Source organism: Aulostomus chinensis, chromosome 24, assembly GCF_037954235.1.
Source record: "Aulostomus chinensis isolate RoL2024-O1b breed Wild chromosome 24, RoL_Achi_v1.0, whole genome shotgun sequence".
Lineage (NCBI taxonomy): Eukaryota > Metazoa > Chordata > Actinopteri > Syngnathiformes > Aulostomidae > Aulostomus > Aulostomus chinensis.
In genome coordinates, this window is record NC_141343.1 from 3,897,677 (window position 1) to 3,920,048 (window position 22,372).

Here is a 22,372-nt window from a genome sequence, read left to right on the forward strand (position 1 = left end):
AGATGAGGGGAGGGGAGTTGCCACTCAAAAAAAAAGGGTTTGTCTTTTAGTAGTTGTTAGAACTTAGTTAGCTTTTTATTATTGTTTTATCTTTTTTTTTTTTTTTTTTTTTTTTTTTGTCGAGCGATTGCTGCAACCTGTCCAAGTTCTTCCAAACAGTGACATCCAGGTCCAATGGCGTTCAAGTGTTAGAACATCATTTATAACAGGATTATAATTCAGGCTTCAGTATCGGATTTTGACACCAGCAGGTCAAAGACTTGTCAAATCGTTTCAATTTGTGGCTTGAGAGGAGAAGCCGGTTAGTGTGGGTGGAGTTTGATTCGCTGGTAGGTGGTTAGATTCTGTTTAGAGATTAGCCTTTAACCCTTTGAGCTCACAAATGTCCGCTAATCCCTCCTGTAACCTGATTTACTGATGAAAAGAGGTATGCTGGAAATGCTCTACTTTGCTTTTGCGATTCATGATGCGATCCGTAATCACATTAACGTGACACTAAATACCCTGATCAAAACGCTCCCTCAAGGTTTGACGGGGATTATTTCTTTATTTCATCTTCATGCTCTTTCCCCAGCGCTCTCATCTAAGTGATTGGGTGCAGAACTCATTTCAAACCGCAGAAGAAAGAGAATTATACATTCGATCTCTTTAAAGTTTCACAGCATACACAAATCATCTCATAAGTGGGTAAGTCATTTTTTATTGATCCGGTCTTTCATTCAACTTTCATTTCCCAGGCCTTTATAATTCACATAACTTCCTTCGGCAGAGGCGCTTTCCTTGTCGCGCCGTACGAGAGCAGAATTTATAGGAGCTTGAGATAAATGCAAGGATATTTTGTTTGCATGAAATAAATATAGCCGCTCTTCATTCATCTTGTTTTTTGTAATGCATGAATACTTTATTTTGCTCCAGGAGACACATTTTATCTATTGAGATCATCCTTGCATGTGTTATTGTTAACAGCAATGATTCAAAAGGAGCCCCTACAGCTAATTGGCGAAGTTAACTAATAATTTTTATACATCTCTCATGCAAATAGAATCTGTTCTGATAATAAACTGCAAACTTATCCACTTTGCATAGATTCTCATCTCTACATGGCTGATTTTACACACTAAATAGCGCTCTGTGCTTTTAAAGCGGCAGAATTCACAGTGACGCGCATGTGAGGTGAACGCCTGCAATGATTTCACCGCAAGACAGTTTTTACATCGAGTTTACTTTCTAAAGGATTTCATGGCAAATGTTCTTTTGAAGAATCAACCACCTTCAGCAGCACAAACACATGACAAGAAGACACGGAGGTCTGGGACATTCAGCACTCAAAGGGTTAAATACTCATCGCTTAGATGGGACCACATTCGATGGTCTACGCCGTTGCATAGAGATTCCGGACCAAAAAAATCCGCCCACGTGCTGTAGTACGTCGTTAATCACTGAACTTCAACAGTCCCTTTAACTTTTAGTGACTTTCATGGGGCATCACTCTTCTTTTTGTTGTGAAAATCCAGTTAGAAAGTGTTTGTTTTTTTTTCTTCTTTTGTGCGTGTGTGCGTGCCTGTGTGCGTGTGTGCGTGTAAGTGTGTGTGATTTCTTTTGTTGTTGTTTGTTTGTTATGTAGTCAATGCAAAGTTCACATTCAGCCAACAAAAGACACAGGAAAGAAGGAAGCTATTTACATATCGTCAGGTTATTGAGGGGTTATGTCGGGTTATTTGAGGGTTAATCTCTGAAGAGATGCAGCTCCAGTTTAGGGGCTTTGGATGGCGTCCCCGGGGTGTGGATGCACCCTCGACTAGAAATTTGGTGCAATCAATCAAAAGTCGCTTTCACTGCCAATTTCTATATCGGGGGCAGCTTTACTTTGGAATTTGTGGAATATGGAGCTGATGGGAAGCAAAGTCTGATTTCTAGTGTGTCATATGATGATAAAGAGGACTTGATGATTAATTATATCAATTAATAACTATTAGGCTCCGTTAGAGATACGAGGATTAGAGAGGGACCCTGAGGTCTGATAAAAGCCTAATCCCTGTCACCCGTGTTACATGGTACTGCATCTCCTCCAGAGTGGTGGTTATTGGTAGGTTAGGCAGTTAGATCATTAGTGGAGTTAAAGGGATTTTATTACCTTTGTCGAGTAGCCACTCGTCAACTACCCGACCGAGTCGGTATGGGATTCTTTGTCTAGCAATAGCCAGGCGCTCATTATCAAAGTTCCCTTTAAGAAATTTGGAGAAGACAAATTAAGAAAGGTTACAAAAAAAAATCTGGAAGTTGAAAGGTTAGAGGTTAGAAGGGCAACATGGCAAATGTTTAGCAGGTTTAAATCAGCTTTAGTTAGGACAGGAAGAACTTGAGGATGTGTTTTTGGGCTGCTTGGTTAGGTTAGGCAAGTTAATAGCATTCTAGTTACCTCGTGTTTAAATGATTTTAATTTTCCTAGAAATTTAAAAAATTTTATAAATTATTTAGATATAATATTACATTTATAGGGGATGCTAGATAATTATAGCAATTTGCAAAGTCAATACACTTAAATGCATGAGCAGAAATGAGGTAAACAGCATCGCACACATAACCAGCAATGATTAAACAACAGCATTGATACACTGTCAGTACACAAAGCAGGAAATTGACAAACATGACATTTCAGTATCAGCTATAAACCTTTAATTCACATGAGATAACAGTTCATGGTTGCTTCAAGGAAGACACGTCTACGTTCCCGTCTCACATTCGGAGCTGCTGATCAGGAGCCAGCCGCTGCGTCGCTCCGAACGGGCTTCTCAAACTTCAACTGAAGACAAAAGGATTTAGTGAAACTGACAGCACTCAGGGTTTTTTTTTTCTTTTTTCTTGCTGATTTTTTACCCTCTCATGCATTAATTGAGAGCTTCTCAGAGGCGCATGGCAATTAGCATCACTTCATCAGTGTGTCAAAGAAGTTTCATCGCTGCTGTGCTAACTTATTATCCCTCAATGCACTTCAATCAACCTCGGGGTCATGCTGCCTACATCTCCAGCCCTGTCAATAGGGACGGAGCTGAAATCAGGCCAGGCGGGGGCTGCTGGTGGCTATGGCTGGCTGTTTGATGAAGTCCGACGTGGTAGCAATGTCACAGGATTAATTAGGAGGCATTGTCTGTGTCAGATGGCAGATTAGAGTCTAAAAAAACAGAACTATGCTTGCAGTGATTCCCAAAAAATGGGGTTAGGGAATCCCTCTGCAGCATTGAGGAGGGAGGGGAGGTTCCTATTGTCACTGTAATCCGTGGGAGATGGTCTAATTTACAAATGCAGCAGTGATAAAGTGGTAACACAATTAAACTCTTCAGTGGCCTTTTATTAAGCAGCTTCCTCAAAGCAGTGACGCTGTGGTTTCACCACCATCTGAGTCTCCTACTGCAAAAAAAAAAACAACTCAAAAAACTGATCAATCTGAGCACACACACACACACACACACACACACACACACACACACACACACACACACACACACACACACACGCAGAGCTGGGATCTAAAATAAAACCACCTCTTGATTCCGCAGTACCTTCTTCCACTCCCCAGGGGTCTCTCTACCCACGCCTGCATGCACAATAATGGCTCACTCTAGCAGAGGAGGTATAGGAGCATATATGTTGGTGGGCGGGGGGGGGGGGGCAATGGAGAAGACAAGAATGAAGATAGATGGCAGGTGAACGAAGGAACATAGAACATTTTGACCTTTGAGAGAAACTGGTTCCACATGACCCAGTTGGTGAGTTTATTTTGGGCGCGATATTCCGACGGCGAGGTAGAAGCTGAAAACGCTCCATATTTCAGGACTTCAGTCTTAACTCATTTGAATAATTTCAAAAAAACAAACAAAAACAAAAACAAGAGGGACTACAGGCATCGAGATGTGCAAGAGTTCTCTGGCCTCAGGTGTCACGTGGTCAGTAGGTGGGACCGCCGCTGTGGAGGTCACACAATAGCACAGGAAGCTCTATCATTTCTTGTCCGTGGGGATTTCAGCTCCAACAACGTGAAAGATCAATGTTTGGTTTACCGACACCCCCACTCGCCTCCACCGGAGACAGAGATTCAAGCAATCGATCCAAAATTCTTAATCAGAAAGATTTCAGTCAGAATAAACAACAAGTGAGGCTCTGAGCCCGGCGGCTGTCAATCAAGCCCCTTCAGCCCGGTGTGCGGGTCATCAGCGCGGAAACGACACAAATTAAACGAATTCATCTTGAACAGATTTTGCATGGTCTGGTTTCGTTTTTTTTTTTTTTTTTTTTTTTGAAGGATCAAGATTTCTGCCTTTTCATGACCAGAAGTAAAATCTACTCACTGGAATGACACATTTTAAAGCAGAGCTGACAAACACTTTTTTCAGCAGTTTCCATGTGATTAGAGATAATCTGTCCAAATATATCTTTAATGGCGGGAAACTGATCTCCATCCGGAGTTGTAGAATGTTAGTGTGACCAATTATATGCCTGCGCTGACTCGGGGATTAGCCTCTTGAAGGTACCGTGCACCAGATAAAGGAGATGCTGCTGGTGGATGAGAAGGGAAGGTGACAGGAGGAGAAAATGAGAGGGGTGTGGTTAATAGCAAAAAACCAAAAAACAAAAAAGGTGAGAACAATAATAAGAGAGGCAGAAGTCCGTAGTGATCTGATCAATCCTGAGGGTGCACGCGCTCTTCCTACCGCTCGACTCTCCACAATCCTGAATAAATCGAAACTTTTTGGCGGAATCATGACGAGAGTTGCAGTCAAGCGCTGCAGGAGATGTGTTTGTGCCCCTAGTGGCAGCTGTTGGACGTTTCAGTGAGGGAAGTCGATGCTTTTGCCCTCCTTATTCCTCCCAATTCAATCTTTCCTTTCTTTTTACTTTGATTGCTCTTTCCTTAATCCCCTTTCCTTGTCTTTCTTACTTATTCATTCCCTCTGGCTGCTTTTCCTCTACCCGCAAGACTGTTCTTGTCCTTCCCTTGTTCTCAAGCAATCCTTCATCCACGCTTCATTCTCTTTTTTCTTACCCCGACGCCAAAGTCCATTTCGATTTCTTCTTCGCTTCCTCTTCCCATGCTCCATTCTCTCCTTGAACCTTCACATTCTCCCTCTTTTCTGCCTAATCCACCCTTTTGCATTATTTCTTGCCGCTTTCTTCAACCACGACAGCGTCTATTACGCCAGTCGTTCCCCTTGTTCAACATTAATTAGTCTATTTTTGTCCCCTCTCTTCCCTTCCTCCTCCGTCCTCACTAAAAAATGGTTATTTACGCCCTTTGTTTTGTTCATCTTCATTTCACTTCATCCTTCCATCCTTCTTCATACGGCCCGGCAACAAAGTGGGTTTTTTTTTTAGTGAGAGATTAAATATGGGACATTTTGAAGAAGACAATGTCATCCATAACTACACACACACACACACACACACACACACACACACACACACACACACACACACACACACACACACACAGGGTCTGAGTAAATGTAACAGGTAAAGTAATAACTGAGATGAGATCTCGGATGTGTGTGTAGGTGTACTCTTGATAAACAACAACCTTAAAGCACCTAAGACATAAACAAAAAAGTATTTCTCTGCTAATAAAACACAAACATGAGGACAGCAACTGCAAGCAGATCATTTGTGTGAGTTTTACTCGAGCAAAACTGGAGCCACAGGAACGAAAACACCACTTTTGTGCCTTTTGACAGGTTTTTGTGTCATTTCCACATTAGTGTAAGAAAATCAGAATTCCTGTGTGCCCTGCTTGTTTGTTTACATCTGTTAGCGCTCGGATCCTCGGAGAAATAAATAAAACTGAATGAGCCAGTGAAAGTTTCCCCCCGCAGCTCTTCTCCTGAAACCTGCTCTGCATGAGAATGGGGGATAGATTAAACAGCTGTCACCATCGCAGTCACTCCCGCTTCACAAGAAAGACGGAGAAACGATGTAACCCAAGAAGGAAAATCAGAGAGAGAAATAAAATAGACTTTTTTTTTTGGACATCACTCACCTGAAAAGACAAACTCAGCTTAAATACACTAGACATACCGTAGCTTTATAATCTCCTCGTGTTTCTGCTGCTTGCAGGGAGGCTCCTTGTTTTGGTCTACAGAGGTAAACCGGAGCGTTCTGGAGGAGCGACTGACAGCTGGACCAGTTGTAATAGTTCTTGGACATGTTGCTGCTTCTATGGAGTCCAAGACAAAGTTTGGGAATAACCAGGAAGACGAGGACAGAAACAGCTGGAGTTAAATGTTCAACAGTTGATTCTGTTCTGCTGTTTCCATTTCCTGGTTTGAGAATTAAATCTGTTTTGAAAAAGGCAAAACCCACAAGCGAGTGAGTTGGAGGTGTTTTTTTTTTTTGGACAATATGCCGTTTCCATAAATGGGACAAAACGGCAAAATGGGCATAAAAACCCTTAGTGAAACGTGACCGCATGTCCACTCTCGCTAATGTTAGTCATGTGTGGTCCTCCGGTCATCCTGCCTGTGGCTCTGGAAGCCCTGAAGCTGGGTGCTCCACACCCAGGAATACGAGTGTCATCTTGACCCTGGAAGCCTGAGATCTATCTGGCCTGGATCATGTGCCCTATGTTTGGCGCCTGGAGCATTGGCTGGATTTACAGCTGTGATGGGACTCGTGCTGGGTCGGTATCACAGCTGCAGTGCTCGGGGGCAGGGCAAGGGCATTGTGATTGACTGGCACCTCGGGGAGGTACAAAACAAGGTGCTGGACGGGTGAGAGAGCACCCCGGCATCCAGAGTGTAGAGTATCTGTGTCTGTGTTTGTCTGGGAGAGCTGGACCTGAGTGAGCTGCTGATAATCCAGCATGAGTCACACAGTGTTCTGTCTCCTTCTCTATCAGTGCATATGCATGCATCTGTGCGAATTCAGGCATGCGTGTGTGTGTGTGTGTGTGTGTGTGGGGGGGGCTCTCCAAGGAACCCACTGTATATCATGTAGCTCTGTAGGCAGCCAGATGCCCTTGTGCAGGACACCCACATCGGAAATCCATCCACAAGCATGGAGATTACACTGGATACGATTGGCCGCCGGCCACCCGGCTCTCCCTCCCCGTCACACAAACCTCTCTCTGTCAAGCTAGACTCTTTGTTTTTTACATTAGGAAACTTAGATTGCTTTCATATGCACTGGCAGCTTCTGAGAGGAGTTCTAGCAAATGTATCTGCAAAAATCCCCATGTTTTCAAATCATTTTTGGCCCCCGAACTCCTACAAGTAGAAATGATTTTCTTATAAATCAGCAGCCTGGATTTTCAGGGTGTCTGTGACCCGACAGTAAGAAAACATGTTTTTTTTTTTTTTTATATATATTCACATTTACTGTCTGTGTATTGCAATTAACAACAGTCAAATGAATCTTGGAAATCCTTGAAACAAACAGCCAAATTGTTCATTGTTCAAAGAACAGCGGTGAAAAATCGGTGAAACTGCTTTGATAGTGTTGCAAGAAAATTGTGTGTCTGTATGTGAAACGCTTGGAAAGAGAGCATGTGATTTACAAACCCACCCGGCTCCTTTGTTCAACGTAAAGACGTCGCCCACCGCTGGCGTCGAGGCACGTTTCAAACAGATGAAATCTCAGCATCTTAACTACTCACTCATCTTTCATTTGTGTAGCAGTTTTCAATCCAGCGGCTCGTTTTCATTTCCACCCCACTTCTCCTTTTTTCACAGGATCCTCAGCACCTTTCATCTCAGCCGTGGTGGATCCATGCGAGGTTGCCCCCCCCAACACACACACACACACACACACACACACACACGCACACACGCACACACACACACACACACTCATGTGGAAATCAAAGTTGTCACTTCTCTAATTATCCAAAGCAATCTTTTTCCTCTCCGTCTCTGCACTGCATAGCCGCGTCTCCCCTCTCTCTTCCCCCTCTTCATTACGTTCTTCCCTTATTTCTCTGTTCTCTCTTTTCTCCATCATCCCATAGCCACAGGCCAATAATTGGAACCATCTTCCAACTGTGCAGGATCCAATGAGGAGTCGGCGCAGAGCACCAGAGGCCCAATAAGAAGCTGCAGAATGGTGGAACTGTCATAAGTGACAAGTGGCTAAACTGGTTGACTTCAATTACCTCAGGCTTGCTGTACATGCCTGAATGTAATAGCGAGTAAAAGAAACACCTGATGTCCGTTTTACATCAAATCCATTTCTCTTCTTTTTTAACAGCAACATCGGAGTCGAGAGAGTAGCAACTTCATACGTGAAAAGTGGAAGTCAGGAGGCGAGGATATTACATTTCACGGTTTATTTCAACATCAACTTAAGGGAGCAAAAAGAAACAAGAAAAAGACTGCAATCATGATCTTACGTGTCATCAGTTCAAGCACTTTTAACCAGTATGAGCAGAAACATGAGTAGCACGTAGCATTCCATCATCACTGAAATGTTGCAGCTATTTTTCCAGCTAACCTCCCTCCCTTCCAAGATGTATGAATTTGCTACTTTTCTTGGTTTCATACCGGCTGAATAGATTTTCCTTGGTGCTCTCAGTCGGCACAAAACAAGATATCATCTCATAGAAGTTATATTGACGTTCGAATCCCAGGGGGAATCAATAATCCAGAGCCGCAGCACCAGTTTGGTTTTCAAACTATTTGTAAAGGTGTCGTACACCTGATTCCCATTAATAAGGGGGATTTTACTGGAAATTCCGGTAAGGTAATAATTTAGATAAAGGTATTGACAAAGACGAGCAACTTTTGTTAGTTGATCAAATGTTCCTTTGTGCTGAAATTCAAGGTGCAACGTTGCTTTTTGAAATGCACTTAAGTGGAAAGGAGCAATCAAATATAAACTTCAAAACGGGCAGACAGAAGAGCTTCTGTCCCACTTCTGTGCAGATTTCTGCACTCTCCTGATACTGCCTGGTGCTTTTTAGTGCATACAGTAATTACTCGTGGGAAATAGCAAAAGAAAAAACACGAGGAACAAACAAATCAATGAGCCTGGCCTCATGAGCGGTAAGATAGAAAATATGGTTTCCTTCCAATCAAGACATTAGGCCGGCGTCGAGTCTGTGCATCACCCTGCGTACTCATCTAACATCTTCTGCTCGGTGGACCAGCAAATTCACATAGAGCTGTTTTGATACTTCTTCCTTTGAGGGCCAAACTCGTGATGTGAAATCTAGTCCATGCTCAGCTAACGTCCGTATGCCCACAGCCATTTGTCTGCCCGTGTTGCCTTTTAAAAAGAGCACCCCTCTTTGCTCTCGCCTGCTTCTAGCGTTCTTACTTGCACCGCTGAGTGCTTTTATATCGCCAAAAAGGCAAAGAGGGAAGAAGATCCGCCGAGCCGCCTCTACCTCTGCTCCTCACATTGCCTCTAAATCTTTCTTATTTTCAGTTAGTTTGGCGGTTGCAAAGACAAAGATGGATATCTCAAAACAGTGGAGACATAACGGAACAGATAAAAAAGGGGGCGGGAGGAAGGAAACGGCACATCTGAGAGCTTTGTTGACCCCGTTTCTCGGACTGTTTACCTGAGAAGTAAGAACATCTTTACTGCTCAGTCAGACCTCACTGGCACAAAGACGGCCTCTCCTCCTCAGTGAAGACACATCTCCCCCCCCCCCTCTTTTGCCTTTCTCTACCACTCCGTCTTCACGCTGAATGGATCCTCTAAATGCCTTACAGAATGAAAACAGGGCATGACAAAGCTCTTTGTCCTATCTTTCTCTTTTACTGTGCTGCCCCCGATTTATGTTCTGTATCAAGTGGTGTGTTGGTTCTTTTTCAAAATGAACATCCTTGCAAGTCATTTGTGTGTTTATTATGAAATTATTCCAGACAATAGCACATTGTGTGAGTGTGTGTGTGTGAGTGTGTGTGTGCACGCCGGCATATGAGCAGAGTGCTGCATCATACAGGCTCCGTGTAATCTTCCTCGCCGTGATGCAATTCAATTTGTGAAGCACTTATTATTCAGTAAGATGCAGATTCCTCATCCATCACCGCGCTGACAGCCGCTAGCTTCCAGCACCACGTCTTGCCTCTCCTCACCAACTCTCCTTTCTCCATCTATTCATTCTGCTTCAGCTTGGTATTTTTCAGTACTGTATCCTGAGAACTTCGCTGTATTGCTTCTCTTCTGTTTCTGTTTTTCTATCCATCCCCTCTACCTCTTCTCTTTCTAATTGTACTCAGCTGCTGCCCAGAAAGAAACTAAAGCAAAGTGACAGTTTCAAAATAAATCTACACCCTGTGAAAGTGTAAAATATGATAATCTCAGGAAATTTGCTGCCATGGCGACAGTGTAACTAAAATGGTAAAATGCACAACGGTTATCTAAAGCTCAAGGGGCACTTCAGTGAAGTCAAAATGTCAAATATGCTACAAGCCCAGAGGAAAATGAATGGATTAGACCGCAATCTCACAGTCTTTTTACAGGAAATCACAATTTACTGGGGCAGGTGACTATAATCACTGAAAACCAGGCATTTTGCAAAAAGAGGGGGACAAGAGGGTTGGAGTAGTGAGGAGTGCTGTTAGCGTCATCTTATTTTCCACGACTTAGACGAGACACTAACGAGCTAAAACTAGATCCTTTCAAGGTATGCTCCGTCCGCGCTGATGAGATGAGACAGGACCTCGGTGTTAGAGGTAGGCTGTTCGTGTCAGACATCTCGGAGCAGCGTGCCGCAGTGAGAAACTAGTCAAGATATACAATGATCGATTGCAACATGAGACTGTTTGAATACTTGATGCAGCGCCTGTCTTTCTCCATCTGTTTACAGAGCAGTGGATGAAGTTCATTCATAACTGACAAACAGGAAACGTCTACGCCTCCTAAAATCATAGTTCCAGACACATTTAGGACGTATTCCCTCGAAATAATAGAGAGAAGCTGATCTTGGCTTGCCTGCTCACTTGTATCATGTCCACTTTAGAGTTCCCATGGGTTCTTACACAATTCCAAAACTTTACAATTCAATGAAACCCTCTATTTACACAAGAGTTTAATGTCAGTAGGCAGTTTGCCTGATGAAACAACTTTCTAACAAACGTAACAAAACTTTGACCTAAAGAATAATTAGTCATGTCTCTGCAGCGAAAAGGATAAAAATGACTCAACTTGATTAAAACTAATATTTGTCTAAATCTAAAAAAAAAGGCTTACAAATTAAGCGGCGCAAAACAGGCAAGTAAGAAGAGACACAGACACAGTATTGTGTTTGTTATAGTGTACACAAAGTACTATATACAATTCTATATATGTGTACTTCATACACACACCCAAGGCCAAACACATCCGCCCCCCTCGTCCAGTCAGGAACGTTCTCCCTGTGAGAGGCAGCAGCAGCAGCAGCAGGAAAGGCATCTGGAGGGAGATTAATCCTTGAGGCAGACCCCTGCTCGCTAAATCTGACCTTCCCTCGCAGTACCTGAACACCAGGATCAGCTCAGGGGTTGCAGTGAATGTCACGATGGCAAAAAGGCAAAAGCAAAATAGAAAAAAAAACAGGCGGACGCAGAAATTAGCTAGAAATTCCCCTGTGTAGTCTGCAAGAGGCAACACGTGAGGGGGAAGCTAACTGACGCAGAACCCAGGCTACTTTCCTGCTCTGTGTGTGTGTGTGTGTGTGTGTTTGTTGTGTTTCAATAAGCAGGGGTCTGAGTGGACTATCACGAGTAAGTGGTTTATTTGGATTTTTTGTGACAAATGGCTTCTGAAAAGAATCTATTTGGTGTGATTAATGTTATCTTAGTTGCTGTAGCCTGATTACAGCAACTTGTCTGCTATGAATTTTAAGTTGAAGCAGTGGTGGGAATAAAGCACATCCGCTGACTAGCCAGTATTCCTCGGAGCGCCGACACTGGAGCTCCACCAGTCAGGACATGACCAACACATAACAATAGAAGAGCGTCGTTGCCACGCTGGAGCAAGACAAGCTGATCAGAATCGATATGAGAATAAGCTCTTCATGTCGTAATGTGATTTTTTTTTGTGTGTGTTTCTGCATCATTTTAAATCTAAAACGAGAAAATATAATGAGAATAAAAGTTTACTTCCTGATAAAAATGGAACCGGAGGCAATTTTGTGGGGAATTTGAACATATTACTGATTTCCTCCCTTTCAAGAGTGGATTTGCAAACTAAAATCCAACTAAGTTGTGTAGTATAAGCAGCAGGAGCGCAGTGATTTATTTTGTAGGCAGTTCATTGTATAAAAGGGAAGTTAATAGATATTTTTCTTTATAAAAATCCCCCCAAATTATATAAGAGCGCATTTTTGTAAACAGAATTGTGTAGAAGCATTGAGGTGTGAGGAGACACCGGATGGGAGCTGAATATGTTGGCAGGGTTTGTTTTTGGTGCGTCACTTTGGGCCCTGAGCTCTGGTCCTGGCCTGGCTGCAGGTAGAGACGAATGACATCATCCAGCGGCTCGCTGGGATGAAGTCGAGGTTGAAGAGGTGTTTGTTTTTTTCACTCATGAGTTCTTGGTCCTTGAAGTTGGAATCTACCTTTCTAACCATTATTGCAAACAGGAATTTGCCTGTTTGTCTGTGGCCAGGTGGAGGTGCTCAGTGTGATACAGAGATTGTTTGAGCCAGCCGGCCATTTTGGGAATGTGTGTGTGTGTGCGTGTGCGTGTGTGTGTGTGTGGGGGGGGGGGTGCTGTGGGGTGGGGCACACACTGTGGCCACCTGACACACTGAATTAGCTGGCTGAGCGCTCCTCTGACACGCTTTGTCTGCTCTCTGTCCATCAAACACACACACACACACACACACACACACAAACACAAAATGCACTTTACCATGCACACAGATAAATGTGTGCACACACGCTGAATTCGACAAGGGCCAACACACCCACAGACACGCACCCCGAGGACTACAAACATCACTTTGCGGGGCATCAGGAGACGTGTTGCTTTGCTGTTTGAATGTGCTTGACCCGTGACAACCATGCTTGCTGTCAACATCCTGTCTCTATAAGTCATCACCTTGCAAAAAAAATAAATAAATAAAATAAACTAAAAATAAAACTGGCGTTCTCTTTGGAAGCCTGCTGCTAGCAAGCGTTGGCCTGAAGGAGGCTTCTTGGCCCGGTCCAAAACATCGGAGGCATTTACACTCTCACTCATTTACTTCGACCGTCCTCGTCCTTCTCCCCTGGGAACTTTACAATTTCTGCTGTTGTCTACCAGAAGAGAAATCTCAAATGTTACTCTCTGTATGCACAAAGTTTTAGACAGGGATCAAAACTGCAGTGACATCCCAAAGAGACAGCCTGCTGAGGGTTGAAGAGTCCCTTTGGGGAGGGAGATTTCACAGGAAAGTGCTTCCTTGTTCTGTTTGAGAAAAACAGACAAATGTGGCACCTGCAGCACCTCACACGGGTATCGTTCATGACAACGTGTTCTTTTTTGTTCTTATTTTGGCTACATTTGTTTGCAGTGCTCCGTGGGGACAACATGACTGCATGTTGCATAATACAAGTATCACAGAAATTGAAGGGAAAAAAAGGATTTTGGCGCGTTTACCGAATCAGAAGAGGTCTTCATCTGAGTCCATCTGGGTCCCAGGAAGGTGGTTATTCATTTCTCCTCCCTACAAAATATAAGCGCCCTCTCGTGTCACACACCTCCTGAGGGAAGGTGCCATCCCCACACCTGACCTTCATCTTTTACTCTCTCAACACAATCCTCCGCCCTTTTGTGCCTCAGTCTTAGATGAGGTTTTTAACTTGTGAATGTGTAACACCTCAGGACACCGCCCCGTCACACAATGGAAACCTTCAAAGTGACTACAGGCGCCTTCAAAGCCGGCGCGCAAAAATAGTCTGAGTGTATCTAGCTCACATAAATGAATCAAAACATCCAAGTAGCACCCCCCACCCCCTGCTTCATGCACTTCCTTCCTTTGGTCCCTGTAATCTTCTAAAACTTTAGGCGGGCTCCAGCCCCCTAAGTACACAACCCAACAAACAACGACGACGAGACAACACTCAATTCTTGATCAGCAGAGGAAAAGGAACGCCGTGTTTGATGAGGACAACAACGCGAGCGCGGAAGGGAAGAGGAATAAAAAGAATAAAATATGGTCTGCGCATTAATGTTCCTCCATGAGAGAGAGAGAGAGAGAGAAAAAAACAGCTGGAAAACATATTGCATATTGGAAGAGGACACCCTCTTGTCCATTCAACAGGCTGCTCCGCTGCTATTTTCCGAGCAGTTAGCGCTATTGTTAGATGAAAGCTTGTGTGCGGAGCGTTTGCTGTTGTGAAAAGGGCTGCATTTCCATCATAATAACAAGTGAAAAGAGTGAACTGTCACAGGGCACTTCCTCCTCTGGCTGTGATGCATGCCCCCTCAGTCCGGCCTCGCTGTGCTGATGGATGAGCAGGAGAATGTGCTTTTGTCACTGCCAAAACAAAGCCTGAAAATATGGGATCACTGCTGTGACAGAGAATGTCACAGTAGCGTCGCTCTATATGTCAACGAGAGTAAATACCACGACCACATTAGCGGCGTTCTCCCTGCTGTTTGAAACAATGACGATACATTGTGTTTTTAGTGAAGAGAGGTGACTGCAGCAGGGATTTGTAAGTAGGATAGCACGAAAATAAGACTTGGTTGGAGATTTATGAATGCGCCAGTACCTCCAGGATTTATTTTCTGTGTTACATTTTCATGTGATAATTATTAAAACCTACCACTTGCTGGCAAAGAGCCTGGCTTAGCCCGCTTTTCACCAAAAATCAGGCTCACGAACAAAACCCCCCAAAAAAAGAGCTTTTGAGCAAACATGAGGAAAGAGGGAACACAAAAGAAATGAGAAATTAAGTGAGCGCTTCAGAACAGCCCAAAAATAACCTCATAATTCAGGCGTAATAGAAAGCATTTCACCAAATTCAGACACGTGACGGGAACATAAAAAATAAGTCTTCCTTTGAACAACCATGAACAAAGAGGAAACACAATAGAGAGAGAAATTAAGTGAGCACCTCACCGCACACTAAAATAACCTCGGAATTCAGGCCTAAATAGAATTCCGTGATTATTGTTAAAAAGCCAGCAGGGGAATTTGCACATTGCTAACAGTGACTCACGGGGTGTACGGCCTCCTTTAAAGTCTGCATGCTGCATCTGTGTTTATCTTGAAGAACAGACATGACTTAGAAACACCTCCACATACTTTCCCAGAATGCAGTGTCCTCCCTCTGCATCCTGTCCAAAACCCAGGCATACATCGCTGGCATATTCACATTTTACTGGCCGTGATTCAACACTTGCTTTCTAAGTGCCAAGAGGTACAATGGCAGACTGATTGCAGAGCGCTGGATGCTCTTTGCTGGGCTCGCCTCAGGAAGGCTGCTTTTAAGACCGGAATCTGACTAATCACCTAGAATAATGCAGGCATGCTCTAAATAAGAATGTCATGATAAATAAACCAGAACCCTCACAGAATGTTCTAAAAAAAAAAAAAATCACTTTTAGTGAGGCGAAATTAATGAATAATATTTATTTTCCAAAGCTCCTTCTTTCTCTCTCCACTGTGTTTATCACAAAATTCAATTCTCTGAACTCGCCCTCCACCCTTCAGTCATAGATCAGGGCCCATGTTCCTACCTGAGGGGAAACGTTCAATAACAGGCTGGTTGTCCACCTGTAGTGTGGCATTGCCACCACTGCGTGTGAATCGCACCACATGGTATTTGCCGTCGCTCACCATCACCGCACTCTCCTCGATGGTGATGTCGTCTGTTCCCACGTTGAAGATCACGCCAATCTTCCCCCTTTCCTGTGGACGGAGACGGACAGAGGACATTGTGACAGGAGCAGAGAGATGTGAAGCTGAAACTGGGTTTTCTAACTGATATTTATAAAGTGATTTCTAAAAATATTGATTATTCATCAAAAATTGAGGAAGGATTATGGAGACCAAACATGAATTCTAATTCGTCCCTCAAGACACGATTGATCCATGACACCGAAGCTGGAACAGACCGACAAATCTCCCACCCCAAGGCAACACAATTTCATGACAGTGATGAGGAGCGGAGCTGCATCAGTCGTACAGTCGCCGTCTTCCTCTCCTGCTTCTGATGAATGACTGCAGAAGCGTTTTCCAGCTTCAGGCGACGCTGTCACCTCATTTATGTGCCGGTAAAACAACAACAACAACAACAACAACAACAACAAAGGGAAAAGAAGCTACGCTGTTGTACGGACTTCTGCTTGCTTATAGAAGAAATCGTCTTCAACAGCTGGAACACTGATGAAACCAGAGGAGGATGTGGTGCTGCACGCCTGCCCTGATTAGCCGCTGGATGCAGGAACACACTGAGGACTGCTGGGGGGCGATCGTCGTGGCGACCTTCATGGATGAAGACCAAAGTACGAACCTTTAGCTTTTCAGACATGGCTACGCCCCCATGACAACCAGTCCTCAGTGTGTCTCAGGTCAGTTACACCTGAACAGTCAGGTGACCCGGCACCAACACAAAATAACACGACGATGGTGGCAGCCGATGACTCAAGAGAGAGCTGATGATGTTTGGAGCGTCACATCTCATACAGATTTGCTTGCTAAAGACCAAACTTCTTGCTGACGACTCCTTAGGATGAATCAAACCACTGACCCCCCCCCCCGCCTCGTTAGTGTTGACGGCCATCCTTGTGTTGAGTTTATTACAGTCAACTGCCCACTCTGCTCTCATCTACCGCCATATCTCTCTCCTCTTCCTCTTTGACCTTTTGTGGGACTGAGGACAGGAAGCAAAGTCATTTAGGGAGTTGCAGTCTGCCAGAGAGGCATTGAACAAGGGTGTGTGTGTGTGTGTGTGTGTGTGTGTCTGTGAGAGAGAGAGCAAGAGAGAGCGAGAGCAAGTCAGAGAGTCTACCAGACAGAACCATTACAGACAGTCTCTGTCTGGCGGTAAATCCTCCGTTGAGTTGGGCACAGTCATAAGATCCTGAGCTGCAACACTCAGCTGCTGCCACCCCACCGGCAGGAGAACCCCCTGTCGCCACGTCACACCAACTTACAGGTCTGCACACTGCCGTCGTCGTAGCTCCAACTGTCTCTCTGACGATTCACGTTCAGACATTCCGATGTGATGAAGACTTTTTCTTGCAGTGTTTTTTTCAATTATTCATGACTGATTAAGTATTTAAAAATTAACCAACCTAATGTTAACAGAATTTAAGACGGCAAATTAATTGAGTAAATAAGTGCAGAGGTTGTACTGTAAGTTAATGAGCAGTATAATCACAACCAAATTTATGTGCATCCCTGCGACTGCCTGAATTCATTGGATGTATAAGAATGGAGGAGCTCCAGAGCCAGATTTCCTGCAGCCTTGTGTTCAGTTCGGATACCTACAGGAGAAGACAGTGCCGTGGCTTGGAAACATAATGAAGGATGAAACCTCTCTGCCCCGAGTATACCGAGTGTCAGTAATCCTTCTGGACCCGTGGGTTAGGCCCGGCACTAAACCGAGAGCACAAGGCTGCTAAATGAGTTGCTCTTCCCAGCGGTCTTGACTCGCAGCAACCTTGAAGCTTCGGTGTCCGACACTGATTCCAGGATTCCCAACTTTATACGGAAATCTGGGAGTGCTGCAGCAGTTATTGCACATGCTGGAGCAAACACTCTGAACCTGGAAGGCTTTAACTTGTTTTATGATTCAAAATGAACTGGTCTGTTACCCTGAAGTGCTTCCCAGCTGGTTAGGGTTGAAGGGCCACTCGCCCTCACTGGGATTCCCACATCTGAGCAGGTTTCCACTCGTGACTATTCAGGCTCTTTTGTAATGACGACCATCCGGTGACGAAAGCTACACTTGTGGTATTGACTGAGCGTGCTCAGATGGCAGCGCTAGCTGACAGACCGATGACGAGAGATAAACGACAGTCAGAATAAACACTCTGAATCTGCGTGGAACCCAGCAGGAAAGCGTTGGGGCCCAGCACGCTGCTTCACGGTGGATCAGGGCTACGCTTGACTGGGATGACTTTTTAAGAGCGGAGTAATGGACTGCTCAACAAATGGTCTCATTCAGCTAAGAATGTCTCGAATGGCAAAGTGCTTCAAGCTTCTTAGGCACTTAATCAATTGATTCATGTTATGAACTGACCCTTTCAGGGTTTCCGCTCACTTCCCCATGCAAGCTGAAATTCAATATTGATTCTCAGACATGAATATGAATGCTGTCAGGGAGGGATTAGTGAGGCGCACATGAATGAAAATTTAATCAAAGCTTTGACGATTGATACCTTTGCGATACTGCAGCAAGAAAAAAAACAAAGTGGAGATGGTGAGTGAAACGCTTTTCGATGGAGCGGAAATACCAGGATCATCTCCATTACAGCCCACGCACGAGGAAGCTTAGAATAATCATAACACCTTTGCCTGGAGAATTAATTCAATTTACCAGGGCAAAGCAGAATGAATCCTTGCTATTACGTCTGTAAATATCAGTCAAACTCACTCTCCCTTCTGCTTTTCAGAGAGATTAGCATTTGTGTTCTGCAACATTAGGGTTCTTCCTGGTGCTGAGGGAATGTATCGAGCCCATTATGGTGGGAAGCCGCTGGGAAGAAGTGCTTTTTTAAAAATGATTTTAGTGTAGCGGTAATGACATTTTAATGGCCGTTTCCCTTAAGCGAACATATCTCTGGAAACAGAAGGGGGGGAAAAACCTCCCCGAATGACTACTGGGACTAGTCAAGCCTGCAAGTTGAATGAAGGGATCGCTACGGAACTGACAATAAGCCTCCGCTGCTCTTTAAACACCGGGGCTGCTAAACTACTACTTAGCACAGTGTTAATCTGCTGCAGCTGTCAGCAAATGTCACGAATGAGGATGTTCTGGTTCTGCTCTTTTACCCGCAGGTGAGCTCATATTTCTTCTCTGTCTGCTTGTCTGGTAGTGGATCAAACATTCAGAGGATTTCAAGACAAAAATGTACCTACACTCAATTTATCCTTAATTCTATGTATTCCTCATGACATCCTACGCCCTTTCGACATGGCGTCCGGCGAACACACAGCCTCATTTTACAACCCAACAGAAAACCAAAGGATGCGTCCGAGCACATTTCAGGTCAGAGAACGTGCAGAGTCTCCTGAGCAGGCATGTTGACGCTGTATTTGTCTGCAGGTCCTATATGAGATTTAGAGGAAACAGCTGGGCGCGGGCGAAGGTTTTCGGCTCCGTAGCAGCGCGCCCGGGTCTTACTCGCAGGGCTCGAAGCCGGAGAGCAACAGATGCGTCACCCTCGGAGATGACAATCAGAACATCGTAAGTCACTTTCCTTTTCAGCGGAAAAACACATGGTCTTTGGTTCAGTTTAGACACAAAGAACACATTGTTAAGGCAAAAGATTAAAAAAAAAGAAGGATAAATAACAGCCAAAAAAAACGTCTCAATCGTCCCGTTAAAAACGTTCAAAGAGACTTCTTTGGAAAAAAAAAAAGAAAGTTGGCTGCAAATTTCCAGACATCTAACTGCTTTCTCTCCCCGCCTGCCATTTTTCATAGAAATCACACTGCTTTACATTTCACAGGAATGACTACAAACTCCTCATGAGAAGAGCTTGTTTCGCTGTTTTGGATTTCTTCAAAAAAAAAAAAGAAAAGAAAAAAAAAAAAGGTTTCATCCAATAAGAGAAGTCTCAAGTTGAAAAATTTTCTCTTGAATTTTTCTTGATAATTACCCAAACACTGCAACATTGGTGTCCTTGCCAACTATTTGAGATATCAGTACAAGTATTTTCGTGGAGCAGAAGCTACTGATTAGCCTGTCTACAGAGTAGTAACTTGACAGTTTGTCTGCCAAGAGAGGGAGAGAAAGTTTGTGTAATCCTCTCATTAGGGCCTCTCCTTTCTTCCTTTCAAAGTAATTGTCTTTGCAATTCTGTGCAGAATGCGGAGAAATATTTCAACGCGACCTTGCAGTGTGGGTGAGGTAAATGCTGCCGGTGAGAGCGGAATGAGAATGAGCGATGTGGCGTGTGTGTATCAGGGTTATCTGGCATCCTCAGAGAGCTCTCGCTGATCACGCTGAGCAGAAAAGGAAGAAGAGACAAGGACCAAAAAGAAATGGTGTGTGATAAAAGGACAGAGGGAACCTTGATGATCCTCCAGGGTCTCTAGGTGCTCTCACATCAAAGCTCCTTTTGATGATGTCAAGATTTCTTATAATCAGTTGCGAAGGGCCAACAAAGACAAAAGAGCGACGCATTGAGGGAGGGTTTGATTATTGCTTCCATTTATTTATAGACAGCTGACAACTTCATCAAGATGTGATTTGGTTTTAACGCTCCCCGCAGCTTCATTTGCATTTCCTCAATGGCTTCCCGTATTTGCAATCTGATTCATACTGTATATGTGAGGAACAGACAAATTAGAAAGAGAGGAAACACAGAAACAACGACTGCCGGCTGGATTCAGCATCTGTTCCTCTTCTGGGATTCACAGTGAATCCCATTTTCTTGTGACTCCGTCCCTGTAACGACTGAGACGGGGAGAAGACATCCATGACAACCTCTGCCAGCTTCACAGGTATTTAATTACTTTTGTTGTCTTGTCGTTTTGTGTGTGTCCGTTTTCCCCTGGTTTTTTTCCTCATCACCCTCCCCAGGTTGAATTTCTCTGGGCCGGTTGCTGCTGCGCTTCATTACTGTTGGATATTTGTGCTTTTTTGGGTTTGTTTTGTTGTTTTGCCCATCACACGGTGAATTTCATCCCGTTTGTCTACATGTGATTATGTTAGACACGCTGTCTTTGTAGATAGTTTGAAGGTTTTAATTCCTGACAACTGGCTGTGTCACTCACTTGCACAGCACATAAAACTAAGAGAAAACACGGCCTCGACACAAAAGTAGAGGAAGTGATCGCAATTCTACCATGGCGGTTCTGTTTGTTTTCCTCCCTGCGTGATGATGCAGACCTCATCCGCATTCATCATGGAACGGGCGGAGCAGATTCAAATAAAACGGAATCAGAAATCAAAAATGTCGGCGCGATTTTATTGCAAGTCATTTTTGTTCCAATTAAATGAGCTTGAAAAGAATAAAAAGAAAAAGCCACGCATAAGTAAATCGTATAGAATAAAAACATATAGGATACATGACTCCTCTTTAATCTGTTTTGAAGCGGCGCAGCAGCATCCAGAGGATTGTGGGACGGCAGTTATTTCTGACAATCATTTATCTGATTTATTTGCCAGTGTTTAATGCGATCATCTGCTACTGCACGAATGAAAATGTTCACACGACCTCTCGAGGTCATTTGTCACCGCGCCTCAAAGGAATGTGTCTGACGCGTAGCCGAGCAGCTGAGGGGGTGATGTGGAGAATTAAGTTGAGCTGCTAACTGTCCGGCGGGTGGCGGACGCAGACGATCACGGCAACGCTTCGTCGGCTGCATTCCCAGGATGCACACGAACACACAGGTTTGATACTTCCAGGTACTGTAAGTCGGTTTACTCGTTCACACGGTGTTACATTTCGACTCATACGTCAGCTCTCTGAGTAAATGTTGCAGATTACTGCTGAAGGATGTATTTGTACTCTAACTCGGAGGCTTGAACTACCCCAGCTGAGCCTGATGCACCATCATCTTCTATCTCAGCATCTCTCTTTAGAGGGTAATTCCAGCTCTATACGGCTAATCAGCTTGTCAGCATGTATGCATAATGCCTTCCAGAGAAGATCAGCTGTGGCATCTGCTACAGGGAGAACAGTATAGCTCAGCTAATCTTCTGCTCCGAAACCGCAGCATTATGTAAGGAGAAATAGGCTGTTGCATAACACTCCACGGTGGCAGAATCACCCACTGTCCGTTCGACTAATGTCTTCGGAGTGTCTGTGACAGCGAGAGGAAAATGGATGAAGGGCAAACAGCCATTTTGGATGAGGAATACTGTTATCTAGCCCTCAATATTCCTTCCCTTGCATCGGTGACCTAAAATGACACGAGCATCATACATAAAGAGAAATGCTGACAGAGGCGGCGGGTGGGGGGGGGGGGAGACGAGGACAAAACATTCACTTTGCAGGGAGAATACACTTGGCTTGCGTCTCTCTGCTTCTACTCAGCCAACTCATTTGTATGTGTTTGCCGTGATCTCCAGCAGTCACCTTGAGAATGTTGCCCCCCATCTCCTGATCTTAATAGCACTTTATCTTCTCTTCTCTCTTTCTTTCTGACCTCTATACTCTTTTGCATTGCTTTTTTTTTGCAGCTTACTTCCTGCTCTGACGGAGAATCAAATCTCATTGAAAAATTGACGAGTGAGGAGTGTGTGAATCTTAATCTCACGCTGGGAGTACACACACACACACACAC

The 22,372-nt window shown here is 44.2% G+C and overlaps 1 protein-coding gene across 8 annotated transcripts in view; it reads right to left on the minus strand.

Moving 5' to 3' along the window:
• The window catches only part of nrxn2b (neurexin 2b), a 659,388-nt gene that overhangs the window by 32,828 nt on the left and 604,188 nt on the right, over positions 1-22,372 (minus strand). For 7 of the 8 annotated variants that reach the window (XM_086197055.1, XM_086197049.1, XM_086197053.1 and 4 more), the window contains 2 exons: positions 15,646-15,817; positions 2,135-2,224 (listed from right to left, as the gene is read on the minus strand). In XM_086197055.1, the coding sequence (XP_086053181.1) occupies positions 2,135-2,224; positions 15,646-15,817 (262 nt within the window). The remainder of the gene's footprint in view (positions 1-2,134; positions 2,225-15,645; positions 15,818-22,372) is intronic. The other variant, XM_086197054.1, reaches the window with a different exon arrangement.